The sequence below is a fragment of the Crocodylus porosus genome, unplaced genomic scaffold, assembly GCF_001723895.1.
Source record: "Crocodylus porosus isolate Cpor-Errol unplaced genomic scaffold, CroPor_comp1, whole genome shotgun sequence".
NCBI lineage: Eukaryota > Metazoa > Chordata > Crocodylia > Crocodylidae > Crocodylus > Crocodylus porosus.
The window spans coordinates 17,792,124-17,810,474 of NW_017728913.1; the positions used below are offsets into that span (position 1 = coordinate 17,792,124).

Below are 18,351 nucleotides of genomic sequence, written 5' to 3' on the forward strand. Positions count from 1 at the left end.
TCGTTTGACCCCAGTACTCTTTCCTGCCATGGCAGGGGGTCGGACTAGATGATCTACTCAGGTCCCTTCCGACCCTAGAAACTATGAAACTATGTTTTCCACCTCATGGGGCCAGATGCAGTGTTGATGGTTTCCGGCTTGGGCTGCTGCTGTAACAAAATCTGGAGGGCATAGACCACAGTCTCATCAATAAAACTGCCCACTACCCCAGAGTATGGTAAAGCAGTTAGGACCAGAAGACGACAAATATGACCAGAGACCTGGAGGCAGACATTCAGCAGCAACTGAGGGTTCTAATTATCAGATTTGCTACTGGTTTCCATTAATAGGAGGTTGAAGGTAATCACTTTTCCCAATTTGGCTCCCTCTTACCAGGCCTAGGTTGGCTCAGTTCCCCTACCTCTTCCCCCTGGGGGCTGTACCACATCTGTGTCCTGAGGCCCCCACCACAGTGACACAGTTTATACTGGCAGCATCACTCTCATTCATCTGGAGGAGGACAATGGTGCTCTACATCAATGGCAGCAGTGGGATGAGGAACTGGAGGGGTAAGCAGTACCTTCTTCTTCCCACCTGTCATAGCTCAAAGGGACATCAGATCTTGTGGGTAGTCCTGGGAATAGACCAGGCAGAGGTAAGTCATAATTTGAAACAACAGAGGCCACATCAAAGTTATAAGCCAGTGGGCCAGAAGCCAAGCACCAAGTTAAGGGAATAACCAGGATCACAGTTCAGGAAGCAAGCCAAGATCAAACGAGAGTTCAAACACTTAGACAGATGGTTTACTAGAATCAGATGTTAGGAAGCAAGCTGATGTCAAACCAGAATCCAAAATCTGACGGGCTGGGTACACAGGAGTACCAGGGCAGGAACCAGGGAACTCACAGAGGTCGGAGCTAGTCAAGGACAGCAGGGTCCAGATCCTGCAGAAGCTCCTTAAAAGCAGCCCCAGAACCAATCAGGGGAAAGGGGGTGGGGCTCAGCTATCCCTGTTATTGAATTGAGTGTGGTTGACCTAATTACACAAGCTACAGTGAAAGAAGCCTCATACCGTCACTTCTGGAGACAACAGTCAATTCAAACTGCCAGGTCCACAAGATATCAAACCATAAAAGGACAGTTCTATCTATGTCAGCTTGTCTTTGACCTCTTTCCACTGCATCCTGACAGTCTGATAGCTGCTTTTGTCTTGAAAAGGAAGAAATAGAAAATGCAAACCAAGTACAGCACAACAGCGGGGTGGTAGGTCACAGCCTTTTTTCATACCACAAATTAAGCCCTGCTCCCTCCCGCAATGACACTCCAATCCCCTTCCCCTGACAGCTCCCTTGCTCTCCTCTCTCTTTCCTTCTTGAACCAGTGCTGCTGCTCCTTTCCCCACCTGCTCCATTGCTGTGCTGTCTCCTCCCTGCCTTATCTGTGCTGTTTTCCCTGCTCTGGGCAGACATGCTGCGTGCCAAACAAAGCTGTGTATTTGTGATACACGTGTGATGAGTGAGCTACCCCTGCTATTGCAGTTTTCATTTCTGAAAGGATGCAAATGTTACTAGTCAAACAAATTCACTATTGAAAATCGACAGATCACACAACCTGTACAAAACAGAGTTCACTGACCAAACTGCTTACATATTACAACATATTGGAGACAGCTCACGGATACAGGAAAAGTATTTGTACTTCTCCTATTTACAAATTGCCTAGGGAAGTCTGGACTTGCGTGTTTCTTGCAAAGGCCCGTATAAAGGCACAAATCACTAGGTGCTGCTCTGCTGGACTAAATCCCATCCTGCCCACACCTCTAAGAGTGCATGCACCCAGCCCTAGCAATGGCATAGATCCTGATACTTCTAGTACAGCTCCAGTTCCCAGTAGTCTAATTGATACAAAAAGGAACTACAAAAAGGCCCTTCACCTTTATCTAGATTGTTTAGCTCTGTGCATAAATACAGGGATTATTACGCCCCCACATAAACTGTTTAGCATTTACATATGCAAAGACCTTCATAGGACGGGCCAGAGATCTAAATTAGGTTTAGTCCAGGTATTAGGTGATGTTATAAAAGGATAAAATAAAAAGGCATCATGGGAATTAATTATGTTGATATTTCCAGAAGCTGCAGAAGCTTCAAAGTTAGAGAAAATATAGTTGTTGTTTTCTTGTTTGATCAAATACAAGGATGATCACAGTAGTTCTTGCTACACGAATATTACTAGCAATGCATAATGAAAACATATCAAAGAACAGAATCTATAAAGTGGTCAGTTTATCTAATAGCATCTGGATTCATTTTATTTCCACAGTTGAGAAAAGATTGTTGTTGGATTTTTTGTTTTTAAAGGTAAAAGCACACTATCTTTATGGCAGAAGTATTGAATTTCCTATGACTGGGTCTTTGAATCTACATAGATCTAAAGCAATAGACAAATTTCTTAAAATCCATGGATACATACTCTACATTATTTACTTATACTGATTAGTAGTCATATTAAAAGTAGTGACCTCCACAGTGACTAAGGGAAGGGGATTGACGGTAGAGGCTAAGCAGTTTCAACTGTCCAAACAGGAAACAATATCTTGTTGACTATGGGTACCAGGATAAAAAATGACAATTTGAATAAAGTACAACACATTTCATCAGGCTCATAACTTCAGTATGATAAAATACTACTTGATATAATAGATAGCTGAGCTATTTTATGCAGCTAGCAAAATGAGTGTTATTTCCTTCCTTGGTGCATTTTAAATAGTGCAGGTTTTGAAAAGTGCAGTTTAATTAGAAAACAACTACGTTTGAAATATTTTATCTTTAAAAACAAAAAAGTTCATGTTTCTGGCTGGAAAATTTGTAGTTACTATTATCATGGAAGTTATAAACAAAAAAGAAAGTAGGAGGGAGTCAGACTTCCTCTACTTTGAATGTCCATTTTATCAGGGCACTTTTGTTTTATTTGTGTGTTTAGCAGCAGTACTTGGAGGCGTAAGCAGAGATCAGTACACCATTGTATTATGTTATTGCATTATGTTTTGGTCAATTCTTTTATGAGATTACTGTACATGCAAACACAATGCAGCAGAGGAGTGAAACAATCAGAATGGCATAGGATTAGCTAGACTCCATGAACTGAGACTTTATTTTACTTCTGTCCGGTACAGGGCACCACTTTTGGGGCACATCTACATGAGACGTTTACTGTATAGTCATCCAATTGTTTCTGCAGTAAATGTTTTGGCATCTACACATGCAGCTCTATTCGGCTGCAGGAAACTAATAAACTCTGGCATAGGTTAGTACTTGTAAATATGGAGTTTTTTACATGCAGCAATGCACGTGTAGATGTTGAGCTGGCTGGCTGGGGCACAAGGGTGCTTCAGTGCAGGGGCTGCCTGCTGGCTAGCCCCTCACTGGAGTACCTTCATGCCCCAGCCAGTCCCTCTGCAGCACACTGAGCCGGGCTGGAGAAGTCCCGGGCTGGTAGGCTGGCCCCTGAGCCTCCTGCCAGTCAGGGCTGCTCCGATCTAGTTCAATGTGCTCTGGTCCCAGGCACACATTCAAATGGTGTACCCATGAGCAATAAATTCAAGTGTGATATGCGCCGGAGTTTACTGCTCCAAATTAATTGCATGTGTAGATGCACTCTGGTGAATGAACTTAGTCCTGAATCACATGAAACAGGAGAATCAGGTCTACTGAGGGATACATGAGGTAGAGGTAAAACCTTTCTTAGACTTTCAAATCTTTCAGGCAGGAACCACTTTTCCGTCCATTTCCATACAGTGGCCAGCGCAATAAGATCCAGGTCCATGACTACACTTTGAGATGCAACCACATATGTATAACTAGAAATATGATACTTTTTACATCCCAGGCAAAAAACAATGCAGCATGAAAAGAACAGAAGGCCAACTGGGAAAGCTGAAGAAAACAGGTGTGTTTTTCTAGAAGAAAGCTTCAGTGAGGGAAGAAGTAGAAAGAACATTTTACTAAAAGGCTGAATCTGAAGGGAGTGTTTCTATTGATTAGAAATTGATGTTAATTAATCAGACTCCCCAAAGAGAATAGCTAGTGAGGGGAAAAAACAAAACCGAAACGAAAAACAAATCCACAATGTGAAGCATGTGTGTGGAAAAGAAACATTTTCTTTTTCACTTAAAAAGTTAAGTAATGGCATCATGACTATTTGTATAGAGTTAAATTTTACTACTACTTGATAGGGTTTCCCCTATTTTTAAGAAGGACCCCTCAAAAAATGTCCAGGGGTACTGTGTAATGAAAAACAAATGAAAAAAGTAATCAGTTTTCCAAAAAAGACTATCGAAATAATCCAAAATAAAAATCAATGCCCTTTAATTTTGTGAGCATAAGGGCCCAGCTATACATTCAAATTAAAACTGGACAGAAACTAGCTATACAGTTGTTACACACTGGGCACACCTACATGAGATTCTTACTGCACAGTAGCCTAATAACACTGCACAGTACTGTGTGCTGGTCAAAAAACTGTGTTGATACACCACTGCACAGTGTTATTAGGTAACTGTGCAGTAGGCATAAAAAACCCCCTGTGTGCTGGCACTACTGAGTAGTAGTGTGAGTTACCACACGTTGAATTAGTACTTGGTTAACCAAGTACTAAAGTTAATGCACAGTAACTAGGGTACATTAATGAACATATAGACATGCCCACTATCAACCAGTAACTTTATAGCATGGTAGGATCTTTTTATAGCTAGATAGTTATTTTTATCATGTGATACTTAGTTTGCACATGTGACTGGTTTAACTCTATTGTACAATTTATCAGTTAATTGCATAATATATGTAACATATACAGAAACTAATATGTAAAAGTAGGAAAACGTTTAACATTCTTAAAACAAGGTATATGATATAACAATTTCTCATTTTGTTAGCAGCTTATAGAAAACATTTATACTATCCTCTTTCAGGGAGTTTAATATAAGTTGCCTGAGGTTATTTTCAAGGATGCCTCCAGGGCAGGGTAGACATGTTATATTACAACCTTTGAATGACATAAGACCTTTTCACACTAAAGTCATAAAAGGCAAACAGTAAAGATTAAACAGACCTGAGTATGCTTAAAAGCAATGGTACTAGGGTATAGATTTATTTTTAGTGCATGACAAGAATTTTAAAATGCAAGTAGACTTTACAAAAAGTAGCTGTGTGGTTCCATCTGTTAGGAAAAATGTGGAATTGCCTAACCACAATTTTGCTGGGAGAAAATGGACCAGACTCTGCTTTCAGCTACAGTAATATAGATTCGACCTTATGATACGGCACATAGGGCTGGATGCTGTTCCCTCTGGCAGCAACAGTAAAACTTTGATTAATTTTATACAGATAGGATCCAGCACATGATCTTTCTTGCAGTGATCCCATGTCACAAGGGAAAAGATACACTCATGCGTCTCCCCAGCATTCCTCCAATATGACACCATTTAGTACCCAGGCTACAGTGTGACCAGAATACAGCATACCTTTGTATAATGTTTATTACTGCAGATACCATGACAGAACTAGTCAATAAAGGATATTTAACTGGCACTCTGATGTACCCACCTTTTCCATACTCTTTAGCTGAACATATACCAGGAGGGTATCCCATGCCTTAATGATTTAGTATATAAAAATGGAAAATTAATAAAGAAAAATGAAAACATGAATGTACCAAATCATACATTTCTAAAAATTATAACTTTATAGCATCAAACAGATAAAAATAAATGAAGGGATGCAATTAAGGAAAGTACCAGAACCTATACGTTTTATTCCTATTGAATATTTCTGAGTCAGATGAATTATCTCAGTGTTTCCTCTACCAGGGGTTTTCAACCTTTTTTGGATCAGGGTACCCCAGTGGCTGGGTGTGGGGTGGTGCAGGGGGTGGTGTGCAGCCAAATGTGGTGCATACCCCCAGGACCTTCTCATGTACCACTGGTTGACAACCCCTGTCCTATACTATATGATGTGCATGTACAAATAGAGGAAGGTGAAAAGGGAAGATTAAACAATAAAAGGTTCAAATTTGTTATGCCACAATACCTATGATATTAACAAACAAGAAATTGCCATGTATAAGAATTTTGCATGAGTGAGCTAAAAAAGTTGAAAAGTATAGTTTCATAAAAGAAGTAGGCATGTATTTGAGTTAGACTGTATGTGAGTGAGAATTTAAAACAAAAACCATTACTTTCATTGTCAATTTTAAAGGTCAAATAAACAGTTTTGGTATTAGTCCAGTAAATTAAAGAGAAAAGAACAAATAATACTTAAGATTTGAAAGGAATGATGCCAAAGATAAGGTCAAATCAAATGTAGAAAGGTACTAAATTTGATAGGCCCTTATTAATCAAGCCTGACAATTTCATAACATATAATCAATAAAAAGTATGAAAGCCAGGCGACAGCCAAATTTGAGTGTTTCATAAAAATAATTCATAAGGAAAAGTGACATCTAGTTTATTAAAATGAACTTCATACACCCTGTCAAAAACTCGTATTGAAGTTTGTTGTGCTAAGTGGAATGTTGTGGTGTTTAATTTCATTGCTTATTATTTACTGCTGAGAAAGTATGCATTTGTATATGTTTTAAAACAAGCTATTCAGAAACAAGCTACATATATAAGATCTCTATATTTTGACTGAAACCAAAATTTGAATACATACATAGTAGACAGTCTGCTGAAGAAAAAGAAGGATAACCATATCCAAAAACATTTGTTGTTTGCCATATCCTCTACAGAAACTTTTGGGATCCTCTCCTACCCTGATATTGTTCCCTGATTATTCATATAATATGAAAAGCAGGGGTCCAATCATCTCATTCTGTGGGGAAATGAATACTCCATGATGTTTTAAGGTTTCTGACTCATTACATTTAAGACATGTTTAATAAGTTCATCTCTCCTTAAACAGTAACCTGAGAAAGACAATGTAAGGCACAATAGTACAATAAACAAGCCACAAAGTTATTCCACATATAACATTTAACAAGTTTGTGTCTTGCTTGTATCACACTTTAAACTGAATGTGTGTCTAGTTAAGGCTAGCCCATGATAGACCCTGACATTCAGCTGACTGTCAGGATCCAGCATGGGGTACCTCCAGGGTCTGAGGCAGAGTTGTCCCTTACCCAATCAGGCTGGGGGTAGAACAAGACAGGAATGGTGAGCAGTAAGCCCCCCATTGGGAAACAAATACCTGACTGCATGCTCACTGCACCCAAGACTTTTAAAAACAACATGTACACCTGAACAGCACACTTGATTTTTTTACATGGTCCCTGGGACCAAGGAACCTTTCCCCAGTCCTGAGGTCCCTGTGTAGCAGGGATGTCAGAAAAACCATGTGTGCAGCTTAAATGCACGCATGGTTTTTAAAAGTCCTAGTATGATGGGACTTCAGGACTGGGGAGAAGACTCCCAGATCCAGGACTCCTTGTGCTCCAGGACATGTAAAAATGATATGTGCTGCCCAACTAAGGGCACACATGGTTTTTGGTCACCTGTGGGTGCCAGGACCCCAGGATCAAGCTGCAGAAGCATAAGGTTTTCATGGACCCCTTTATGGCCTTTGGGAAAAGATGAATGAGGAGAGAGGATGAAAGAATAGACCACTGCTGTGTCAAATAGGGTGAATATACCATGGAGGTCACTGGTAGCTCCTTGTGTAAGAAAATGAAAGAATCCATGTATAGATGGTCCTTTCAAAGTACAAATCACAGACTCCATATTTAGATATGATGCTGTACTTCTTTTGAATGAAAACAAAACGTCAGATCATCTTCAACTGAGCACAAAAGGTGAAGACAAAATTTAAAAGAGTGGAAAATCAGATACAAAATAAAAAAGAGCTAAATTAAATGATGTGCTATATATTAAATGAAAGATAAGTCATGTCACTTTCTCTATTTTATTGTTAACTTTGATTCAATCTATTTTTGATAGTGCAATGATAGGTAGTAGGATCAACAAAATTTAAAAGATGAACTTCAGCCACAAGATGTAGGATATTTGCATCAAAAAACTTGAACACTAATATTAAAAGTACTACTGAAATGCCATGCCATATCAATTCAGTGATGGGTCAAGGCATAAATGTATTACAGTATGAGTCATACCAAATCTATAAAGACACAATTATTTTTTCAAGACATCTTTCTGACAGGTGCTGGTTGTCCACAACTCCCAACATCAGGGGAAAAAAAAAGGAATCACTTACACGGACAGAAATAATATGAATTGAAAGAAGAACTAAGGCCAACTAGGCATGTCTAGAATGCTAGTTTGGTGGTACCAAACAAAGTACTTGGGTATTCAGTATATTGTTGCATCTGTGGCACTGTGTAGGCATACATTTTAAAACATATTGCTTAATACAATAAAGTAGTTAGTAAATAAATTTTAAATGATATTAAATAAATCACTTGATAGACAAACCATTTTTTCTGTCTAAATATCAGGTCTTCTGAATGTAAACAAAAATAGTATTGATGCTACTTGACACCTTGCATCCTCTTTAACGCTGCTGCTTCAGCTTGAAGATTAGATGCAAAGATTATCTGGCTTCATTCTGACCACATTTGTCTCCTTATATTTTATATTTAAAAAAATCAGGGGTTATAATAGCTGATATAAATATAGAAAGTAAAATCCTGACTCCTTTGAGTTGTCCTGTCATTTCAGGAAGCATACCACTAATGACGGTAGCCCTAAATATTAGGGCTGTGCGAAGCTTTGGCTGCTGATTCGGTTTGGTGGAGATTTGGTCCAACTCAGTGGCTGAATCTCTGAATCTGAATCAAATCAGGAGACCCTTTAATCTCTCTGAATTGAAGTGGAACCCTCCAAATTGATTCAGAGAGATTCGGAAAGATTTGATGATTCAGACATAGACACAGCTTTAAATGTTTTTTCTACATACCTCAAAGTACCAGGCAGCTCACAAATGCTGAGATGGTGGGGCAGATGGAGTGTTTCACAGGAGCTTGGGGAGGTCCCCAGAAGACCCAGAAGTGGACCAGAAGCACTTCCAGTCCATTTCCAGAGCCACTGGAAAGTGTGTGGGCCCCCCCCACAACCTCCCAGCTCGGTGACTGGTGCCTCCTGAGTCTGCCAGAGCACCCAGGATCCCCCCATCACTGATCAACCAAGGTTGAGGGGTGCGAGGAGGGCAGGGCCCACATACTCAGCTGCGGACCAGAAGTGGATCGGAAGTACTTCCTGTCCACTTCTGGGTTTTCTGCCAAGCATGCGGGTCCCCCCCCCACTCCTGTGGGAGGTTTCATCTGCCCTACCATCACAGAATTCATAAGCCATGCCTGGTACCTTGAGGTATGTAGAAAAAACATTTAAAGTAGTGTCTACAGCCAAATTCCTGATTCTCCAAATCAGCATCGAATTTTCAGATTTGGCTGAATCAAATTGAGGTAGTGATCTGAATCAATTAACTGAATTACGGTCCCCGATTTGGGCCAAATCCAAATCAAATACAGCCCTACAAAATAGATTTATAAATATATACATGTGGTTGTCTGAGTGAACTAATATTCAATTCTCAAAGCTAAGCTAACATTACTGTAGTTTGTATAGTTAGTTATAAGGAAACATCAACTACATTACTCTCTACAGACGTCTGAAATCCCAATGCTATCCAAATGCAACAGAAGGATAGGAAGTGCAACAAGAGATAAGCCTGGCTAGACAGAAATCTATTCAAGGAGTTAAAACTCAAAAAGGAATCCTATAAAAAGTGGCATCTTGGTCATAATACAAGGGAAGAATACAAGAGTATTGCACAGACTTGCAAGGAAAAAAATAGGAAGGCCAAAGCCCAATTTGAGATGCAGCTGGCAAGGAATATAAAAGGTAATAAAAAGTAATTCTACTGGTATCCTAGGGTATTGAAGAAATTGGCTGTGTAATTTCAGGGCCATTGGCAAAGAAGGGGAAAAGAGAGGATCCGGAAAACTAAAGACCAGTCATCCTAAGATACTAGCCAGCCTCTCCTTCCCTAGGAAGATCATGGAACAGATACTCAAGGAATTCACTATGAAGCATCTAGGGAAGAACAAGGTGACCAGGAACAGGCAGCCTGGATTCATCGTGCCTGACCAATCTGACTTCCTTCATTGGAAAGGGACTTAGAATAGATGACTTCATGATTTTCCAGCGCTACTTTCCTGTGATCCTATGAAATTATACAAGGATTTGGTATTCTTGAATGTTAAAACTGCCTCAGTACAAACAAATGAATTGGTAATAAAAACGTAGGATAAGCTGTAGCACACTGTTCTCTTTGAATAGGCTTATCTGAAGCCGAGTATCTCCCTAAGTTCGAAATTCACTTTCCATAGCCAGATCTGAAGCAAAACTCCCCTCTGTGGACCCATCCAATTACTGTGCTTCTTTCTCCTGGGTTTTTTGTTTGTGCTACTTTGCCAGACTGGATGTTAAATTATGACTGCATGGCAACTGTTACAGTAAATGTAAAAAATAAAACTAAACAGATGAAACATCTGGTGAAACAAGGATCACGGGGTATGAAATGACAAAAGAAACAGCAAAAAATCCAAGAGAAGACTGAAGAAATAAAGATAAAAGTTATATCAAAGCAACAAAAAGTAGCTAAGTAAGGAAAATAAAGTTTAAAAGAACAACAACAATTCTGGGGCTCAATTACAACATTACAATAAGCAAGTGCATCTCCACTGAAGTCACAGTATTTATATCTATCTACTTTTGTGGTGATCTTGGCTTTAGAAGTAATTTGTTTGGAAGGCTGTGGGGCTGAATTTAAAAGGCTACATAGTTAAGTAGCAGGTCAGAAATTAGTTGAACATGGCCACATAATCCAGATTTAAAAAATTCTGTAAAGTATAACCATTGAAAGCTTGCAAGGTTAAAGGTTTCTATTTATTTGAGCTTGCACATAGGAGACAACTGTAATTTGAAGCAAGTCTTTAGCTATTTAAAAAAATAACAGTTTGGGATATTTTTGGACCAGCACAATGGGCAATTTGGTAGTTTATTATTAATGTTCAACCATCACCATATCATGTGTTTACAATCTTGCATTATGTCAACACCTAAATCAGATTGTACATTCTAGGACTGGGCAGGCACTACTCATTGGATTGTAAAGTATAATTTATATTTGTGGTATACTATGAGTAACACCATTTTTCTTAAAATCTGCATTATAAGTATAACTACAAAAACAACTAAACCAAACATAGTTCCTAAACATTTATGATAAAATACAATTACATAAGACTTAAGGCTGAAGGCTGAAATTTTCAGAATGAACTAACGTATTTAGACCCACAAGTCACATGCATTTCAGATCTCCTAGTTTCATAGTTGTTAGGGGTCAGAAGGGACCTGAATAGATCATCTAGTCTGACCTCCCCACCACTGGTTGGAGCACATGGTGGGATCACACGACCCCAGACAGATGTTCATCCAACCTCTTTTTTAATTTACCCAAGGTAGGAGCGAGGACCACTTCCCCAGGAAGTTGGTTACAGATCCTACCTACCCTGACAGTGAAATAGTGCCTCTGAACCTATTCTCCAGCAGCTTTCTGGTCATTGTTCCTCGTCATCCCAGGTGCTGCTGTGGGGAATAGGACCCTTCCTATTGGCTGCTGATCTCCCCTAATGAGTTTGTAGGCAGCCACCAAACCCCTCCTCAGCCTCCACTTGCTGAAGCTGAACAGATTCAGGTCCCTCAGCCTCTCTTCATAGGGCCTGCCCTGTTGCCCTCCAACCAAGCAGGTGGCCCTCCTCTGAACCCTCTCAAGGCTGGCCACATCCTTCTTAAAGTGTGGTGCCCAGAACTGGACACAGTACTCCTACTGAGGCCAGACCAATGTCACGTAGAGGGGGAGTATCACCTCTCTGGACCGGCTTGAAATGTATCTTTGGATGCATGACAAGGTGCAGTTGGCTTTGCTGGCTGCAGTCTGGCATTGGTGGCTCATGCTCATCTTGGAGTCAGTAATGACTCCAAGATCCCTTTCCGTCTCTATGCTTTCAAGGGGGGAGCTCCCCAGCTTGTATGTATGCTGTGGATTCCTTCTCCCCAGGTTCAACACCCTGCATTTATCATCATTGAAGACCATCCTATTACCATCTGCCCACTTCTGTAATCTAAGTCCAATTGCAGCCTCTCTCTCCCTTCGAGCATGCCTACCTCTCCCCAAATCTTGGTGTCGCTGGCAAACTTGGACAACATGTTTTCCACCCCCTCATCCAAGTCGCTGATGACGATGTTGAACAGCGTAGGCCCCAGCACCGAGCCCTGGGAGACCCCACTGCTCACATCCCACCAGGTCGAGTAAGACCCGTCCACCACCACTCTCTGGGTGCACCCCATCAGCCAATTTTTGACCCACCCAACTGTAGGCATCAATGCCATGGTTGCTCAGTTTAATAATGAGAATGGGGTGAAAGACAGTATCAAAGGCCTTCTTAAAGTCCAGAAAGACTGCATCCATGGCGACACCATCATCCAGGGATTTAGTTACCTGGTCATAATGGTCCATCAGGTTGCTCTGGCAGGACCTGCTTTTGATGAACCCATGTTGATTTCCCCTGGGCATGATCTCCCCTGCTGGCCCCTCACAGATGTGCTCCTTGATAATTTTTTCAAGGATTTTCCCCAAGGCCGATGTGAGGCTTATGGGCCTATAGTTTCCTGGGTCCTCCTTTCTCTCTTTCTTATAGATGGGGACCACATTAGCTAGTTTCCAATCTCTGGGCACCTGGCCCGTGGACCACGATCACTCGTACAGCCAGGCCAATGGCACAGCAATGACCCCCACCAGCTCCCTCAACACCCATGGGTGGAGGGCATCAGGGCCCACAGATTTAAAAACATCCAGCCCTTCCAGAAGATCCCTAACTACTTCTGCACAGACCCAAGGCCTGGCAGTGCTATCCTCAAAATTGCCCCTACCTGTGGTGGAAGAGCTGTCCTGTTCCCTGTCCAAGAAAACAGAGGCAAAGAACTTGTTAAAGTTTTCGGCTTTCTTGTCTTGTGTAGCCACAAGATTACTATTTAAGTCTAACATGGGCCCTACATTATCCAGTGGCCACTTCTTACTCCCAATGTATTTGAAGAAGGACTTTTTGTTGTCCTTAATCCTGGTCGCTAGCCTGAGCTCCACCCCCACCTTGGCCTTCCTAATGGCCCTCCTACACTGGTTGGATCTGTAAATGCAGTCTTCTTTGCTCAATTCTAAGAACATTTCTAACATATCAAGATGAAGACCTACTTGTACACACGGTCTACCTGTGTTACAATTCCATCTTTCCTTTGTTCAGCATCGAATCTGACACAATTAAAATGTTGGGAGGTTTATCATAAACTTTAATGGGAGTAAGAGTGAAACTGCAACCACAACTCTTATCATGAAGGTCATAATAAAAAATTATGAAGAAATGCCATGAACAAGCAGATAAACTGTGATTCTGAAAGACTAATATAAAATGAACTATGAACTACTGAAGTGCTATCCTTGTAGAATATTTTCTTTATTGCTTACATTTATTGCTTATGGAAAAATATTGCATGAAAATTCTAATCTTTTGCAGATCTACATTTGTTAGCAGAGATACTCAAAAGCCAATGCTCTAAAAGACCCATAGACAACCAATTTAGCAAAACCCATGTATCTTGTAGATCTTGATTATCCAAATGTAACTGGGACTCATAATTCTAAAAACATTGGAGTCAGAGATTTGAAAATTATTCAAATTCCATTTAGTTTAAGATTGCATATATAAAAATAACGATCCTACTTCCTCTCCTTTCTTATTACTCAAAAACACCTGGCTAAAACATTTGCTAATAATATCCCATCAGAAGCAACTGCCAGCTTGTTAAATAACACTTTTCTATTTTATATGGCAAGGGTTTGATAAAAAGCTATTAGATTGTTTTAGAGTTGCTCACTACTTACATTGATGTCTTCCAAATCTAAGTTATTTAGAATGACATTGTTCCTCTTCCAGATGATGGGAGGTCTCAAGGTTCCTTGAATGGCACAACTAAGGACAGCACTTTGTCCTACTGTTGCTGCAGTGATACTTATTTTCTGATCTTCCAGCAGACTCAGCTGAACCACCTCTGTAAGATATATTGTTTGTAAGGTTAATTAGCATGCAGTTTTAGAAGGTTAATTAACATGCAGTTTCTGTACTCTAGTAATTTAAGGTTTTTAATTTGAATCAAAGGGAAGAGAACTTCCAAACGACCATAGGAAGTTTAAACTGTTTCAAATAAAAGGTCAGCATGACATTTCAATTAAATTGATTGACAAGTATCAACTTGTAAGAAGAGAAGCATTTAACATGAAATAAATTCCTGAAGCAAGGTTTAATAGATGACAGACTGGATTCAAAGGTGGACACATGAAGTTGTTTAATTGCCTGATCAACATGGTGCTTCAATCTGCTCTTAAACCAAAATGGATCTTTTTTTCACTACTTACTATACTATAAGGGCAAAGGCAAGTTTGCTTTCCTTCTGAGGTAAAACATAAACAGAGCCAAAATAATAAAATATGCTAGTATGGTCAGAAACATAGTGATAGGCATGAGAGGGGAAAAAATATGTGGGGAGCCAAGGTTAAAGGTCCAAAGCTAGAGATTGCTCAGATAACATGGGATGCAAAATTCGATTGCTGAGACCTGACTGTGTAAATATTAAAGAAAAAGCTGAAGTGCTATTTTGACAGGACTGCAACAAACCTTCTTTTACTTTTTTTTTTTTTTTAACTTTTAAACCATTTGCAAGTATTTGCTCAAATGCAGGGATTGGCAACCTATGGACTAAAAGGTCCAATCCAATCTAAGGCAGCATCTGCCTGCAACAACCACCCATTCCCTCCACAGCCCTGCTGTTCTCTCATGCTTGCACTTACTAAATGACTTACGCATGACTTACTAAAGTCATGTTTGCCACAGAATTTCCCACTCCACAGTGCTTTTGGGTGGCCTGGGACCAGTGGTGAGAGTAAGTGCAGGTGGCTTTGGCCCTCCGGGAGCCAGACATCTGTTGCTTGGAACATGGGCTGAGTCAAAACAGGCAGGAAAAGGTTGCCCAACTTCTGCTCTAGGGGAATCATATAAAAAAGCTGAAGGTCATATGGCTAAAATCCCAGCAGGGGCCAACTTAAAACAATAATAGAATGAATACCTTGTCAGAACCAGTATTATAGAACTCAAATAACCCAAAAGAAGACTATTTCGGTTTAATTTAACATTTTTCAGGGAAGATGAGTACATGAACATTACATTCTGAAAACAGAGATGGAAATTTCTAGAAAGGTCTTTGAAATAGAAATAATATCCTACTTAATAAGAGATATCAATTGACCAGGGATAGAACACTTGTCATGTATATCTGGTCCCATCATCTTCTCATCTGAATATTTACTTGCACATCTGATATGTGTATGATTTCAGATGATGACAAAGGAGCACATGGAGATTTCTCAAGTGACAAATCTGCTCATTGCAACTATGCTTCCTTTCCTTTTTAACATCAATGGAAACATGATTTATTGATCAGGATGACACTGTACATAAAGATGGAAATGTCCTCCTTCTAACTCTCAGGGTGAGATTATACATTACCATTAGCATGTGCTAACTTTAAGGAATATTAGACTGTGTTAAAGATAGCAAGTGCTGCAAGCAGTCACACATTTAAGAGTTAATATCCTCTCAAATGGGCACTGCTCAGATCTGCCACTAGAGGGCTGGCAAGCTGGGCATGGCTAAGACAAGTCTGCCCTGCTTGCTGGTTCTCTACCACATTATAGGCTGGGGGAGGGAAAAGGAACCCACCTATGCCACTTCGATACAGCCCCCCAGTTGACCCCTGCACCCCCTGAATTACCACATATTGACCTTCAGATTGTTCCCACACCCTCAGTCAATCCCTCCACTCCTGCCACCCTGCTCCTCCACACCCATTGCCCGGCTGACCCAAACAATAATCTCGAGAGCAGCAGCAATGGACAGCAGTAGGGGGAAACGGTTCTCCCTTCCTGCCTTTTCCCAGGCTCCCAGAAGTCTGTGGCAGCCCCACATGCCTGGATCCAGCCCCTCCTGGGCCCCACAGCTGCTCTGCAGCTCCCTATGATAAAGGGCAAGAGGGAGGCAAGGATTTGTTGGATTGCTGTAGGACTGGCACTCTTCTGGACCTGTGAGGTCCTGCTAGGCACACTCATGGCTGCCCAGTGGCTGCCTGCACTCCTTCCCCCGTGGGGAGCTGCTGGGCAGCTTTGGAGCCTGGCAGGAGCACTGTGGGCTTGAGCTGGGGCACAGGGAGCTGCCAGGCCCACCTGCCCCTGTCTTGCAGCAGCCCAGAAGTTCTCCCACTCCCCCTGCCTCTTCCTCTATGCCTCCCTCCTTTACCCAAGCCCCCCTTCCATTGTCTCCCTTTACCACCTTCACTTCTTTCCCTTCCCTTCCTGCTCACCTGCTTCTTGGAAGTCCCCAGCTGTCAGTCTAGTGCTGCAGTGTCCTGGACAATATCTACTCCATTTAGGAGTGGTGCCTCCTGGGGTGCCAGAGGACCACAAATTGGTGGTTTTATTTCACTTGAACTGCCAGAAGTAATGTAACTCTAGCTGGATAGTACAGCTAAAAGATAATCATCACCCAAAGTGGCATAAGTTTATGACATCTAGAGGGCACTTATCACTTTTTTAATGAGTTTCAATATGCAATTATTTGCATGTTAAACACACTTAACATTGTAGTAACATGTATTCTCAACCTCAGAGGAATATGTATAACTAGGGACCTACCAAATTTGCAGTGGAAGTGGGGTGCATGGCAGCTTTTTTAATCTTGCAGGTTCCCCTGCATGCCCCCCTCCCCACTGATTAGCAGAGGGGCTCTGCTGCTCACAGCTGGCCACTCCCCAGTCACTTCTGATTGATGGGGAAGCAAAAACTGCAGTTTTAAATATAGCACCATTTTTACTTCCCCAGTGATCACCGGCAAGCAGCAGGGCTGCTGGATTCCCTTAGCCAATCAATGGAGGGAGGCAAAAATGGTGCAATATTTAAAATGGAGGATTTCACTTCCTTGACAATCAGGAGTGAGCAGAGAGTGGGTAGTAGCGAGCAGTGGAATCTCTCTGCCAATAAGTGACCGGGGGGGAGAGGGGCAGTGTGCAGGGGACCATGCAAGATTAAAGGAGACAATGCACACCCCACTTTTGCCGTGAATTTGGTAGGTCTGTATGTATAACTTACAATCCATCAGGAAAATATGACTGCAAATCATGCGCTGCAATAGCACTGCTAATTAATTTTTACCAGATTTCTTCTGTGAGTAAAACATTTCCTTTTCCATATAACGACGTTTGAACACAATAAGAAACAGTGCACGCACAAAACTCTTCCAAACACAAAAGAAATTAAAATGCATTATAGAGAACATATACAAATCACTGTGCCCACCAAGAAAGAGCTGAAACATCTATGATGTAATTTAGGAAAGCACTGAAACATTATTTAATTGAAACATTTTATAGTTTAAATGAAATATATGCTTTATATTTCAAAAAGTGGGAGAAATGGGGTGCATCTATTCAAGACATTTACTGTGCAGTTGACTAATTAGCTACACAGTAAATGTCACACATCTACACGTGCAGCCCTATAAGGCCAGAGTAGATCAAGTAACTCTGCAACAGGAGTTATAAATACTTGCAGTAAGGTCCAGAGTTTATTCATGCATAGTAATAGCATGTGTAGACATGTCCCCTGAGTTGGGTTATAATTTATATAGGTTAGGTCATGCTATGTCCTGATGACTTATTTGGAAAAGTATGTCACATTAATGGCAAAAAATAACTTAGGATCCAACAGAACCAGAGAGCCTCAATAATTTAGACATGAAAGACCAGAATAACAGAGTAGATTTTTTGAAAAGGAAGAACAGCCTCAGAGATGTCTAAGAAATAGAGAATTACTGATATGTGAAAATCAAATAGGTTTGCAAATTGGAAAAAACTGAAGACATATCTTTCATATGGTGGGTGAGATAGTGTATCGTTATTGTTAGCTAGTTAAAAAAATACTATCTACAGAATCAGTTTGGAACACATAATACGTACATGCATACACACATTTTTTTAACAGAGAGAGGGGTATGAAAAATATGGTGGTTTGAACAGAGGAAATGGAAACAGGAATACTGAACCCCAATTCTGACACTATCTATTATTATTGAGAGGTCACTTTTTCCTTTTGTGTTACTTAGTTGTCTGTAAAATAGGAAAAGCAATTACTTAGCTCTTTT

At 40.7% G+C, this 18,351-nt stretch overlaps 1 protein-coding gene across 2 annotated transcripts in view; it reads right to left on the minus strand.

The window, feature by feature from the left end:
* Positions 1 to 18,351, minus strand: part of FSTL5 (follistatin like 5) — a 600,367-nt gene that overhangs the window by 151,496 nt on the left and 430,520 nt on the right. For both annotated transcript variants that reach the window (XM_019534563.1, XM_019534562.1), the window contains exon 7: positions 13,989 to 14,155. In XM_019534563.1, the coding sequence (XP_019390108.1) occupies positions 13,989 to 14,155 (167 nt within the window). The remainder of the gene's footprint in view (positions 1 to 13,988; positions 14,156 to 18,351) is intronic.